Below are 15,290 nucleotides of genomic sequence, written 5' to 3' on the forward strand. Positions count from 1 at the left end.
CCAGTCTTATCCCTGCAATTGTAGTGCTTCAAACCATGGGGTAATGTCTGCTTTACACTATCTTACATTGATTTGATTTATTATTGTCATATGTATTAGTACACAGTGAAAAGTATTGTTATCTTACTGCAAAATGCCAGAGGAATCTGTTACATGTTTTGTTAATATTGCAAGCAGGCATTGCTAGGTTATAGCCAAACACTGCTCACAAGTCAAAGCACTCAATATTTGATTTAATTTGGCACACACTCATCACCAGCATTTCACAACCACAAGATGTCCCAAAGTGCTTTACAACCAATGAAGTACTCTTGAGGCTTGGTCACTGTTGAAAGGTGGGAAACAGGGCAGTCACTTGGCACACAGCAATTTCCCACAAACCGCAATGTGACAATGTCCAGTGAGGGATAAATATTGGCCAGGACACCAGACTCTTCACCAAAATAGTGCCATGGGGTCTTCCACATCCACCCGAGAGAGGCAGACGAGGCCTTGGTTTATTGTCTCCTCTGGAAGATGGCACTTCCAACAGTGCAGCACTCCCTCAGTACTGCACTGATAGTGTCAGGCTGGCTTATGAGATCAAGTTTCTGGAGTGGAAGCTGTACCCACATCCTTTTTACTTAGGCGATAGTGCTATCAACTGATCCATGGTTGACAGCTTTTGTTTATTCATTCGTGGGACATGGGCATCGCTGGCTGGCCAGCATTTATTGCCCATCCTTAAGTTGCCCTTGGAGGGCAGTTGAGGGTCAACCACATTGCCGTGGCTCCGAAGCCACAAGTAGGCCAGACCAGGTAAGGACGGCAGATTTCCTTCCCCAAAAGGACATTAGTGAACCAGATGGGTTTTTCTGACAATGGTTTCATGGTCATCAGTAGATTCTTAACTCCAGATATTTCTATTGAATTCAAATTCCACCATCTGCCATGGCGGGATTCGAACCCGGGTTCCCGGGCCATTCGCTGAGTTTCTGGATTAATAGACTAGCGATAATACCACTTGGCCATCACCTCCCCTGATAACCATTAATAATAGAAGCATTGGCCGTGACACTTTCACTGTTTCAAACATAGGGAGAAATAGAAAGTATGGGACAAACCGGTCCTTCTAGTGACCTGATTTAAAAACCTTATCACTGATCATTCTTTTCGATTATATATATGAAAAAGCCTTAATTCCAACCCCATCAGAAGGACACAGTATTGGCACCACAATGCTTTTTATGAGATGCAATTAATATATTTTCAGTCAATGTAAAACAGAAACAACGCAAAGGGAGTATTTATTTTCCAACTACCCTTCAAAATGATGTCAGGAAGAAGGGGCACATTTCAAGCCCGGGAAGTAATGAAACTAAAGGTGTTGCTTTCTTGAATTTTGTAAAAACAGTCGCTCATCCAAGCAATTCCTGAAGGAGCAAAAAAGACCGACTCCAAAAATACAGAGCTTCCACAATTACCGGAGAATGACAAGAGTTACAGGGTAAGTAGAGAAAGTGGCATTTACTGAACGGCGGAATTGCGTTTGCCCCATGAGGGTAACTGTTTAACTCCTTTGTACTGACTGTTGTACTGACTGGCACATTTACGCAATCACTTCTTGTGCAATTAACACTTGCTGTACAGTTCACATTATTTAAGTCCAAGTTAAAAAATAAAAATACAGAGACAAGTGTACCGGATCGTACTGAGTTCTCACACATAACTTGTATAAGTCAAGCGATGATCTTCAAGACTCAGGACATTGGCCGAGCGAGAGAATATGAAAAGCCAATGATCACCTTTGAATTTTATGTCCTTGGATTATGTCGACGCTGTGCAAACTTCTGTACAAAAGCCCGGGAGAGGAAATTGTTGATAAGTTGCACTGAATGTGTCACTTTACATCAATTTACTGCAATGACCAAACAACTCGATGATATTCATCCAACAGCCCAGTGTGGTTTGAATCATAGAATCCCTACAGTGCAGAAGCAGGCCATTCGGCCCATTGAGTCTGCACCGACCACAATCCCACCCAGGCCCTATTCCCATAACCCCACATATTTAACCTGTCAATCCCCCTGACACTAGGGTCAATTTAGCATCGCCAATCAACCTAACCCGCAAATCTTTTGAGTGTGGGAGGAAACCGGAGCACCCGGAGAAAACCCACGCAGACACGGGGAGAACGTGCAAAGTCCACACAGACAGTGACCCAAGGCCAGAATTGAACTCAGGTTCCTGGCGCTGTGAGGCAGCAGTGCTAACCACTGCGCCACCTGCTGCCCCTTGATGTTACTTGTTTAACATTCTCAACAACAGTGAAGGATGTTGGGGCAACCGTGCACTACTCCCAACATCAATAAGTGGCTCTTTCATATGGAATAGAAAATATCTCAAACTCATTCCGTCCCCCGTCCTCCCACCCCTATTCCAGCCTCACCATGTTTCCATGGCCGGGTGTGGGATTGCAATTTTAACTTAACCCACCCCACAGGAGAGGGCACAATACCATTTTTTAAATCCTGTGCCGTTATACTCTCTACTGTGTGAACTGAGTGAGATTAGCATTACCCGAGGATATCAGAGTCCATTTGCCATAGGAGGGTGGTTGCCAGGTCTGGTTGCCGGGTGTGTTCTGTACCGTCTGCCATAACCCCTGTACAATCTCTGTGGCTGTGGATACATAAATGGTTGGAGCTGCAGCGAGAGACTAACCCGCACCAAGAGCATTGGGCTAGAGGATCTGGAAGCCAGCTTGATGGAGCAGCACAACAATGTGTCCATCTCTCGCATCCAAACAGTAACATAGCAACTCCCCTGCTTTCTGTTCAATTGTTAAAGGTTTACTTAAAGGCAAAGATCTATCCATGGTAAATTCCCATTAATTATTTAACCACAGGGTCTAACGATGAACAGTTCCTGTATGGAGGAGAGAACACACTGCAGGGAATCCAGGTCACGCACTGTCAAAACCAATGTTGCTCTTTCACCTCTTGAGGAGATTAATCAATCTCTAGAAGGGAAACATCGATTTTGGAAAAGGAGAGCATTCAATGTCACTCAATGTTGATCAGAAGAGATCGCAGGGTCATGGCAGGGGGGGGGGGGGGGCACAGGGGGAGCGGAATCTATCCCTCAACCCTCCCACACAGCTCCCCGCTCACAACTCCACCGGGCCTTCCACAGTAGGACCCGTCCCCATGGAAGGAATAGGTCAGGGATCTCCTTTGCCTCTGTGCTCCCTGCAAGTGTGGTTCCTCACTGGGAGCAGAGGCTGGTTAAATTTACCCAGTAGAGTCTTTCCCTATAAAACACATTCAGTACAACTTACCAGGGTGAGGATTTATAGACTTCCCTCCAATCTTTTGAGTTCTATTCCTATAAAATGCTCAACGTTCACTCTTGCAGTTCATACTAGCAGAACCCTCTTGCAATACAGGAACAGGAGGCGACCATCCAGGGATTAATTAGACCACGCATGATCAGTATCGTAACTCTATCTCTTCACATTGTCCCATGAAACTTAATACCCTTACCTAAGTTAAATCTACTTCCTAAGCATTTGATATTCCTCAAGGCCCTTTAACAACACCATGGTGCACCCAGCGATAAGACAGAAGAAATCAGAAATTCCACTCCAGTCGGGAACTGTATGGTTGGCATTTTAGCATTTGCAGAAAAGAAATACCCACAATTTCAGGGATGTGAGTGATGAATCTGTCATTGAAGACAACTGTTTTCCAAAGCTGTATGGGGTTGGTTGTGGGGGGGGGGGGGGGAGGGGGGGGGAGCACACATCCCACAATAAGTAGCATTGATCAATTCATAAGCGCGACTCAGCGTTATATCCTCATATCGAGCCACCGTTAGCAGGAAATATAGATCCCGTTTGAGAATAGGAACAGTCTGAATCCGGAGCTCGTGGATCAATGAGCGGTTCTTCGATGGAGAGTGCATTGAACGTTAGGATGCTCCTTAGTTTGGCTAAAGGGAGGGTTTGTATCCTTATCCCAGTCCGGCAGAGACCATTCTGATCCAAGATTGGAAGCAGCCAGGCTTTCAAGTGGGGTCTCACAATATCACAGGTCACAATAAGTCACCAAGATCCCGTTAACTCAGTGTCAATTCTGCGTTCTTTTTCGCCTGACGTCTGCATTTCTTTGAGGGTGATGGGGGAGGCAGTGGCAGGGCGGGGCTGGATCTGAGTTTCCTCATTTATTGTCGCTTTTCTTTTTGTCAAGTCACTTTTTTTGCACATCTGTTTTCAATATACGTACCGACCACCTCGCGGGAAACACGCAAGGGGTCAAACAAAATCCTCCCATCTTGATGAATGTGGTGGGCTTGTGCTAAACATTACACACCAAGTGACATTACTAGGATGGGACACAATGTATGGTGGCGCATTTTCCGACGTATTCCGTTGGGGAAGCAGCCGAATGATTTTGATGGGTTGGCTTTTCATGGCTTGAAACGATAGTCCGAATCCGCGAAGGAATTATTCTTTTTCGTTTTCATCTCAAGGAGAACAACGTAGGCACTTAGCCCAGCTGCAATCCTCTCCGAAATCCAAATTTGCATCGCTGCTTTGGCTCCTGTGGGAAGGGGTTTCGTGAAAGGCTCTCCGTAGGGAAGCGCTGCAGAGTGCCGCTAAACCTGGAATTCAAACATGCCCGTCTGTTTCTTGGCCAGCTTTGCCACCTCCTCCCTGATGGCCTTGACCAAGGCGGCGGTGGAGATGTTGGTGTAGGAGGTCTCGGAGGGCTCATTCTCGGTCAGGCTCTGCTGAGAGGCTGCGGTGGACGGAGTCTGTGCTTGCTCGATGCACCGAGGCGGATTCGAAGGCTGCGTCTGACTGTACTGCTGATGGGGGCCGCTCTGGGCATACCGAGCGTGTGAAAAGGCCTCAACATAACCGGGGAGAGTCACCTGGAGAGCAATGGAGTTGGTTACTCAAAAGCCAATTCTGGATCAAAAGCAACACAAGTTCATTTCCGAGCAGTTACACAGGAGCAATGGTATAATTATCTTGAGGTGCAGATGCCGGTGTTGGGACTGGGGTGGGGGCGCAGTAAGAAGTCTCACAACACCAGGTTAAAGCCCAACAGGTTTATTTGGAATCACGAGCTTTCAGGCGATGAAGGAACAGCGCTCCGAAAATTTGTGATTCCAAATAAACCTATTGGACTTTAACCTGGTATAATCATCTTGCCTTAAGTGCAGTAAAGGTTCAATAGACTGATTCCTGGGATGGAGGGCTTTCCAATGAGGAGAGATTGCGTGGAAAGGGCCTGTACTCTCTCAGGTTGACTGGCAATAATGACTGACAATTTCATTTCAAACGTATGAAATTCTTAAAAGGGCTTGACAGAGTAAATGCTAAGAAGCTGCTTCCCTTGGCTGGAGTGTTTACAACTAGGGATTGTATTCTCAGCATAAGGAGCCAGCCATTTCAGGACTAAAATGAGAAGGAATTTATTCGCTCATGAGGTTGTGGATCTTTCGTATGTTCTTCCACAGAGAGTTGTGAATGCTCACTCAATGTGCATATTCAAAACTAAGATTGACAAGATCTTTGGTCGCTAACAGAATCTGAGGATACGGGGATAGAATCGGGGAAGGGGAGATAAGGAAGAGGAGCAGCCATGATCTTACTCAATGAAAGAACACGCCTGAGGAGCCAGCTAGCCTACTCGTGCTCCCGCTTATTATTATTCATTTAAAATACAGGAACGAATACCAAATGTCGCACCAATACTAAACCAATGACAGGAGTCTAAACACCTACGCCTGTATTGTGGTGAGGGACAAAAGTCCTGGGATTGGAGGTGTCCAAAATGTAGGTTAGACCATAAGACCATAAGATATCAGAGCAAAATTAGGCCATTCGGCCCATCGAGTCTGCTCCGCCATTCAATCATGGCTGATATGATTCTCATCCCCATTCTCCTGCCTTCTCCCCATAACCCTTGATCCTCTTATTGATTAATAACCTATCTATCTCTGTCTTAAAGACACTCAATGACCTGGCCTCCAGTCCTCTGCGGCAATGAATTCCACAGATTCACCACTCTCTGGCTGAAGAAATTCCTCCTCATCTCAAGGAGTGTCCCTTCACTCTGAGGTTGTGCCCTCGAGTTCTAGTTCTCCCACAAGTGGAAACATCCTCTCCACTCTATCTAGGCCTCGCAGTATTCAGATTGAATCTCTTCTGGGCTTCGCTCCCTTCTATGGCTACATGGTTGCCTGGGGCAGGGAGCGGAGGGAAGGTGGGGAGGGGAGGGGCGGGCAGGGGGGACGGAACGGGGAGGGGTGATTTCAGGTTTGAGGTTATCCCTCGAGATCTCCTGCGGAACCTCAGCGACCAGCAGTCTCACCGTGTACAAGAAGCAGTCATGCCCGTGCTGGGTTGAGCCAGAACTTGGGGGGCCCACTGAACTTAACTCGTACAGTAAGTAATCACCGCAGAGGCTCCATTATTCCTTAAACCTGGGACCTACCCGCCCACAGAGCAGCAGGAGAAAATGACGATTTTACAAAGGTTCAGCATACATACGTTCTCTGCCCACTGGGCCTGTGCTTCTCCATCTCCCACATACGGTGTCCAGGCATGATTGCGGTATGGTGAGGGAGCAGGGATGAAGTAGTTTGGGAATCCAGGTCTGTTGGCTGGTATGGCATAAACTGCTGGGGCTGAGCTACCTGCAGGTAGGTACATTCAACGTGTTAGATATTCAGAATAAGTGTGAACATTCAGTCAGTCAGTGTAAACCTAGACTTGTTCTGATCATTCCTCCTCAGAATTTGCCAACCCTGGCAAGTACCAGAAAATATGGCCCAATCCTCAAAGCCTTGAGAATGTTATGGTGGGACACTGGTTGACACAACGGAGGGCAGAGAGTGTCAATAAAGTAGTGAGAGACTGGAGTCATGTGTAGGTCAGACCTATAGGAGCAGCAGGTTCCCTTCACTGAAAGAAGAGTTAAAGAAAGATGGAGCTTGTATTCTCTATGGAACCTTTCAGGACATCCCAAAGCACCTTACAACCAATGAAGTACTTTTGAAATGTAGTCACTGCTTTAGGAAACATGGGAGCCAATTTGTGCACAGCAAGATTCCACAAACAAAAATAAACTGCTGATACTAACACTGGGTGGGCCTGTACTCACCCACGTTCCATCCTGATCTAACTAATCACAGTAAGAAGTCTCACAACACCAGGTTAAAGTCCAACAGGTTTATTTGGTAGCAAACACCATTAGCTTTCGGAGCGCTGCTCCTTCGTCAGATGGAGTGGAAATGTGCTCTCAAACAGGGCACATAGACACAAAATCAAGTTACAGAATACTGGTTAGAATGCGAATCTCTACAACGAGCCAGGTCTTAAAGACACAGACAATGTGGGTGGAGGGAACATTAAGCACAGGTTAAAGAGATGTGTATTGTCTCCAGACAGGACAGCCTGCAAGTCCAGGAGGCAAGCTGTGGGGGTTACTGATAATGTGACATAAATCCAACATCCCGGTTTAGGCCATCCTCATGTGTGCGGAACTTGGCTATCAGTTTCTGCTCAGTGACTCTGCGCTGTCGTGTGTCGTAAAGGCCACCTTGGAGAACGCTTACCTGAAGATCCGAGGCTGAATGCCCGTAACTAATCACACCCAGAGTAGCCATGATGTGGAGATGCTGGCGTTGAACTGGGGTGAACACAGTAAGAAGTCTCACAACATCAGGTTAAAGTCCAACAGGTTTATTCACCTGATGAAGAGGCAGCACTCCGAAAGCTCGTGATTCCAAATAAACCTGTTGGATTTTAACCCGGTGACGTGAGACTTCTTACTGTGCTTACCCAGAGTATCACTTGTAATAGCTTCTCTTCCTGCTCCCGCCACCATCGCCCCCTCCCCCCGCAACCGAAGATTATGCTTGGCCACCTCCTATTTCTCACCTACATGGTCCCTGCTGTGACACAAAGATGTGGCGGGTTAGGTAAATTCGCCATGGTAATTTGTCCCTTAGTGTCCCAAGACCTTCTCAGGAGGCTAAGGAAATTTTGGTATGTCTGCTACGACTCTCACCAATTTTTACAGATGCACCATTGAAAGCGTCCTTTCTGGATGTATCATTGCTTGGTATGGCTTCTGCTCTGACCAAAACTACAAGAAACTACAAAGGGTTGTGAATGAAGGAGGTGGGGGGGGGGGGGGGGGGGGGGGGGGGGGGGCGGAGAGGAGGGAGGGGGGGCGGAGAGGAGGGAGGGTGCGTGGAGGAAGTGGGTGCGGGGGGAAGCATTTGCAGATTTCCAGCCTGAGGTTAATAGAATTTTTGGTAGGCGAGGGTATGTGAGCTGGAACAGGAGAATTTGAGGCACTAATCAGCCACGATTGACTTGAATGGGGATGCAGTCACTGAGGGGATGAATGGCCTCCAACTGTCCCTATGTTTAATTGCGAACATTATTCTGGAATTAAAGAAAACATGAACACAAAAATCAAAAATACTGATTCCCATACTGAACCCAACCCAAAGCATTTAGGGAAATTTGGTATCTGAGAGAGGTGAGTTTGCTTTGACCACAAGGTCAATACAGAACATTACCTCTGTCCCCCTGGACCTCGTCACTGAACCTACATCCCTCTAACCCAGTTGACTCAGGAATTATCTTTTGTTTAATATGTGGTTGCAGTCTGCACATGTGACACCAGGTGGCAGGCTTGTCCACCAGTTAAATTTCTCGTCAGCATTCTGGCCGACCTTTCCGTGTGGGGAGAGGCAATTCAGTTTCTTTCACACTCAAGGGGCCAATGAGCAATTTGCGAAATGATGTGGTTTGGCGCAACGTTAAGCACGAATTTCAATAAAATGTTGAGGTATGAAGAAAAGAAACAACTTGCTGAACAAAAATGAAGCAATGCATGCACACACTTTCGCTCTCACTCATATCCACCCACACACATTCTCTCATTCACACATGCCCACTCTCTTGCACACACACACATCAGTTTGTCTCCTTACTCCCACACCAGCAGCCAGTCTCTCTCCCCTGTCTAATTGCTGCCTGTTTCCCCCTGCCACTACCCTCCCCCCCACCCCCCTCCGCCCCCACCTCACAATTGGCCTGTGATTGAAAGAACACTTGCTGACATGAGGTCCATGGGCAGGAATAGAGAGGCTTGGTGGGCTGGGTAGAGAGGCCTAGTGGGCTGGGTAGAGAGGCCTGGTGGGCTGGGTAGACAGGCCTGGTGGGCTGGGTAGAGAGGCCTAGTGGGCTGGGTAGAGAGGCCTGGTGGGCTGGGTAGACAGGCCTGGTGGGCTGGGTAGACAGGCCTGGTGAGCTGGGTCATGGTCCATGGGCCATGTGTTGGACAGGCCTGTCCTAAAGTGACGCTTAAACATTTTGAAATTTGCTCCAACTCGTAAATAATCATTCTGACTTTAAGTCAATCAGGATTATATGAATAATCTTGAGACATGACTTAGTGGCAGCCACTGGCCTGATATTTATCCCTCATGAACAACACTAAAAACAGATTCTTGCTGAAAAGTGAGACATGCTACAAAAGATTTTCATCTTGAACTCATCAGGACAAACGCAAGAATGCCAAATTTCAAACACTCACAACAGGTCCTTCCACGCTGACGCTACAGTTAAGAAAGCCCGCCAACTCCACCACGTTCTCAGGAGGCCAAGGAAATTTGGCATGTTCACTACGACTCTCACCAATTTTTACAGATGGACCATAGGAAGCATCCTTTCCGGATGTAACACAGCTTGGTATGGCTCCTGCTCTTCTCCAGACCGGAAGAAACTACAAAGGCTCATAAACGAAGCTCAGTCCATCATGCAAACCAGCCTCACACCCACTGACTCCGTCTACACTTCCCACTGCCTCGGCAAGGCAGCCAGCATAATCAGGGAGCCCAGACATTCTCTCTTCCACCTTCTTCGGTCGGGAGATTCAGAAATCTGAGATCACGTTCCAGCCGACTCAAGCACAGCTTCTTCCCTGCTGCTGTCAGACTTTTAAATGGACTTACCTCGCATTAAGTTGATCTTTCTCTACACCCGAGCGATGACTGTAACACTACATTCTGCACCCTCTCCTTTCCTTCTCCCCTGTGTACTCTATGAACGGTATGCTTTGTCTGTATAGCGCGCAAGAACCAATACTTTTCACTGTATCCCAATACATGTGACAATAATAAATCAAATCAAATACAGAAGAAAGGGTTCCTGACTGGTTGAGATAGCGAGTCTGATTGGTTGAGGCATTGCCATGGAGACAGCAATGGAGAAATCTGTGTTCCTACAGATCTAGGATAATTCAAACAAATTATAACGAGCATAAGTGAGTCACGATACGAAGGCCACTCGTACATTCACCCGTACAATTTGCTTTCTCTCCTCTCTGATTCTCATGACCATTAACATTTCACTGACACTCAGCTTTGAAACAACAGGTTTTATTCAGGGAGATAAGTAATTCCCTGACTGGGCAAACAGCAGGCCCAGTGAATTTCCACAAACAAATGGTTTTATCGAGCTCCGCGTCCACTTTTGCTCGTGCATTTTCCATGAAAGTTCTACAGACATTCGACGGACTGAAATCCCCAGAGTTTTACAACACAGAATGAGGTCCCTTTGCCCAATCGTGTCTGCCAGCCACCGTCCTCATTTATTTTCCAGCACTTGCAAGTAGTGTTACAGTCATAGCGAGGAATCAAATCAAATCAGAACCACATAGTCAAAAACGTTACACCAAAGCAGCCATTTTTATAGCCCATGTCATTTCTTTCTGGTTATGTTAGCGTATAGATATCTTCAACATCTCCCCTTTGCAGCAAAGGCAGTGAAGTGGACTCAATCAGTACTATCAACAACTAAAATGGTTCTTACCATAGAACATAGAACATAGAAGAGTACAGCACAGAACAGGCCCTTCAGCCCACGATGTTGTGCCGAGCTTTGTCTGAAACCCAGATCAAGCTATTTCCTCCCTATCATCCCGAAGTACTCCATGTGCCTATCCAATAGCTTCTTAAATGTTCCTAAAGTTTCTGACTCCACTATCCCTGCAGGCAGTCCATTCCACACCCCAACCACTCCCTGAGTGAAAAACCTACCTCGGACATCCTTCCTATATCTCCCACCATGAGCCCTATAGTTATGCCCCCTAGTTACCGCTCCATTCACTCGAGGAAATAGTCTTTGAACGTTCACTCTATCTATCCCCCTCATCATCTTATAAACCTCTATCAAGTCACCTCTCAACCTCCTCCGCTCCAAAGAGAAAAGCCCAAGTTCCCTCAACCTTTCCTCATAAGTCCTACCCTCCAAACCAGGCAGCATCCTGGTAAATCTCCTTTGCACTCTTTCCAGTGTCTCCACATCCATCTTACAGTGAGGTGACCAGAACTGCACACAATATTCCAAATGTGGTCTCACCAAGGTCCTATACAGTTGCAGCATAACCCCACGGCTCTTAAACTCCAACCCCCTGTTAATGAACGCCAACACACTATAGACCTTCTTCACGGCTCTATCCACTTGAGTGGCAACCTTCAGAGATCTGTGGATATGAACCCCAAGATCTCTCTGTTCCTCCACATTCTTTAGAACCTTACCTTTGACCCTGTAATCCACGTTCAAATTTGTCCTACCAAAATGAATCACCTCGCATTTATCAGGGTTAAACTCCATTTGCCATTTTTCAGCCCAGCTCTGCATCCTATCTATATCTCTTTGCAGCCTACAACAGCCCTCCACCTCATCCACTATTCCTCCAATTTTGGTGTCATCAGCAAATTTACTGATCCATCCTTCAGCCCCCTCCTCCAAGTCATTTATAAAAATTACAAATAGCAGAGGACCAAGCACTGATCCCTGTGGCACTCCGCTGGTAACCGGTTTCCAGTCTGAAAATTTTCCATCCACCACCACCCTCTGTCTTCTGTTAGATAGCCAGTTACCTATCCAATCGGCCAAACTTCCCTCTATCCCACACATCCTTACTTTCTTCATAAGCTGACCATGGGGGACTTTATCAAATGCCTTACTAAAATCCATGTATATGACATCAACTGCACTACCTTTATCAACACACTTAGTTACCTCCTCAAACAATTCTATCAAATTTGTGAGGCAAGACTTGCTCTTCACGAATCCGTGCTGACTATCCCAGATTAAGCTGCATCTTTCTAAATGGTCGTAAATCCTATCCCTAAGGACCTTTTCCATCAACTTACCAACCACCGAAGTAAGACTAACCGGCCTATAATTACCAGGGTCATTTCTATTCCCTTTCTTAAACAGAGGAACAACATTCGCCACTCTCCAGTCCTCTGGCACCACCCCCGTGGACAGTGAGAACCCAAAGATCAAAGCCAAAGGCTCTGCTATCTCATCCCTTGCCTCCCAAAGAATCCTAGGGTATATTTCATCAGGCCCAGGGGACTTATCAACCTTCAGTTTATTCAAAATTGCTGGTACATCTTCCCTCCGAACGTCTACTTCCTCCAGCCTATCAGCCTGTGACACCCTCTCTTCCTCAAAAACATGGCCCCTCTCCTTGGTGAACACCGAAGAAAAGTATTCATTCATCATCTCTTAGAAGGCATGACATGATTGAGCTTCTATTCAACAGCATTCTTCCAAGCCACATCAAACCACACCTCCTCCATGATCATCCTCAACATGGGTGCCCCATAAGGCTGTGTCCTCAGCCCCCTACTCTATTCCTTATACACCTACGACTGTGTGGCCAAGTTTCCTCCAACTTAATTTTCAAGTTTGTTGATGACGCCACCGTAGTGGGGCAGATCTCAAACAATGACGAGACGGAGTACAGGAAAGAGATAGCGAATTTGGTGAACTGGTGCGACAACAATAATCTCTCCTTCAATGGAAGTAAAACGAAGGAGATAGTCATCGACTTCAGGAAGTGTAGTGGAGGTAATGCCCCTGACTACATCAATGGGGACGAAGTAGAAATGGTTGAGAGCTTCAGGTTTTTAGGTGTCCTGATCACCAACAACTGTCCTGGTCCCCCCATGCAGACACTTTAGTTAAGAAAACATACCAATGCGTCTACTTTCTCAGAAGACTAAGGAAATTCAGCATGTCCGCTATGACTCTCATCATGTTTTACAGATGCACCATAAAAAGCAGTTTTTCTGGTTTTATCACAGCTTGGTGTGACTCCTGCTCTGCCCAAGTCCACAAGAAACTACAAAGGGTTGTGAATGAAGCCCAGTCCATCACTCAAACCAGCCGCCCAACCACTGACACTGTCTTCACTTCCTGCTGCCTGGGAGAAGCAGCCACCATAATTAAGGACCCCACGCAGTCCGGATATTCTCCCTTCCATCTTCTTCCATCGGGAAAAAGATAGAAAAGTCTGAGGACACGTAACAACCGACTCAAGAACAGCTTCTTCCCTGCTGCCATCAGGCTTTTGAATGGACCTACCTCGCATTAAGTTGATCTTTCTCTACACCCTAGCTATGACTGCAACGCTACATTCTCCAATCTCTCCTTTCCTTCTCTATGAACAGTATGCTTCGTCTGTATAACGTGCAAGAAACAATACTTTTCACTGTATGTTAATACATGTGACAATAATAAATCAAATCAAATCAAAATGGTCTGTAGCCTTGCATGCCGTGATGTTTCAAGTGCTCACCAACATCCTGGAGGTTACCATCAACTAGAAACTGAACTGGACCAGTCACATGGATACAGTGGCCACAAGAGCCAGCGAGAGGCCGAGAATTGTGTGGTGAGTACCTCACTTCCTGACTCCCAAAAGCTGTCAGGAATGTGATGGGATACTCTCCACTAGCCTGGATAAGTGTAGCTTCAATAACACTCAAGAATCTCAACACCTGCCCCCCCTCAACCAGGACAGTTCAGGCTACTTGAATGGCATCCCACCCGTCACATTAACATTCACTCCTTCCACCACTGGTGCACAGTGGCAGCAGTGAGTACCATCTTGAACTAATTCTAATTGCCCTCCCCCCACCCATTAATTAGACTCACTTCAACTCTTAACGAGCCTGATCGCCTACCCACTACACAAGGAGGGGTAGGGCAGATATAGCTTTGCTTATCCCAATCCTGCCTCCACAAAAATAGCCTGGAAGCGGGATTGAATCGGAAGGGTGGCACGGTGGCACAGTGGCTAGCACTGCTGCCTCACAGCGCCAGGGACCCGGGTTCGATTCCCGGCTTGGGTCACTGTCTGTGTGGAGTTTACACGTTCTCCCCGTGTCTGCGTGGGTTTCCTCCAGGTGCTCCGGTTTCCTCCCACAGTCCAAAGATGTGCGAGTTAGGTGGATTGACCATGATAAATGGTCCATTAAATTGTCCATTAGTGTCAGGGGGATTAGCAGGGTAACTCTATGGGGTTACAGGGATAGGGCCTGGGTGGGATCGTTGTCGGTGCAGACTCGATGGGCTGAATGGCCAAATGGCCTTCTTCTGCACAGTAGGGATTCGATGATTCTAAAACCAGCAGGTTGGCGGGAAAGACTAATTATTAGTCCCGCCGATCCCAGCTCCAGCGTGGGCCGAAAACCCAGGCTCAAATGGCTGCCGTTCCACATCATAATGACAGCGATTCCTTCAGACAACAACTCATGGCTCGAGCTCTCGAGAGCAGCACTCTCTGGAATCATCCAAAGCTCCGAGATGAAACTGGAATTGTTGGAAGTGTAATATTTTGGGCTGAGGCCCCCATCAATCCTCTCAAGCGAATGTAAAAAATCCTGCGCCATCATTTCGTAGAATGACAAGGGAGTTATCCCTGGCAACCCGGCTAATATTTATTTCTCAACCAACGTCCGTAAAGTAGAAGTGTCTGGTCATCGCTGTTTGTGAGACTTGCTGTGCACATAATTGGCTGCTGCGCTTCTGCTATTGCGACAATAACCGTGCTTCGTTGGCCGTGAGGTTCTTTGGGTCGCCCTGTAAAGCCTTACATGAATCCAAGTTAATTCTTTAAATGCACATTGAGAGTTTGCACTCTCTACTTGCCTGGGTGGAGGCAGATCCGACAACACTCAAGAGGCTCGACGCCAATAGCTGACAAGGCAATATCTCAAAGTAGCTTTGAAAGGCCTCACCTGAGTAATTACTGATTGGCTGTTCCGCAGGGATGGTAGATCTGGACACTGGCACGTAGGGAGCTTCATGTTGTGACTGCTCTGCGCTGTGACTGTCAACTGTCCTCGCGTTATTGCTATTTTCTGATGTCCAACTGCATCAGGAAGGGAAAAAGGCAGTCACATTTGCGAAAAAA

General features: G+C 46.9%; 1 protein-coding gene across 1 annotated transcript in view; it reads right to left on the minus strand.

Moving 5' to 3' along the window:
* Nucleotides 1-4,594: 4,594 nt before the first annotated feature.
* The window catches only part of kiaa1549la (KIAA1549-like a), a 199,264-nt gene continuing 188,568 nt past the window's right edge, over nucleotides 4,595-15,290 (minus strand). Inside the window, exons 19-21 of the mRNA XM_078221393.1 lie at nucleotides 15,115-15,248; nucleotides 6,545-6,690; nucleotides 4,595-4,917 (exon numbers count right to left, since the gene is read on the minus strand). Coding sequence (XP_078077519.1) covers nucleotides 4,639-4,917; nucleotides 6,545-6,690; nucleotides 15,115-15,248 — 559 coding nt within the window. The 3' untranslated portion in view covers nucleotides 4,595-4,638. The remainder of the gene's footprint in view (nucleotides 4,918-6,544; nucleotides 6,691-15,114; nucleotides 15,249-15,290) is intronic.

The sequence above is a fragment of the Mustelus asterias genome, chromosome 9, assembly GCF_964213995.1.
Source record: "Mustelus asterias chromosome 9, sMusAst1.hap1.1, whole genome shotgun sequence".
Classification (NCBI taxonomy): Eukaryota; Metazoa; Chordata; class Chondrichthyes; order Carcharhiniformes; family Triakidae; genus Mustelus; species Mustelus asterias.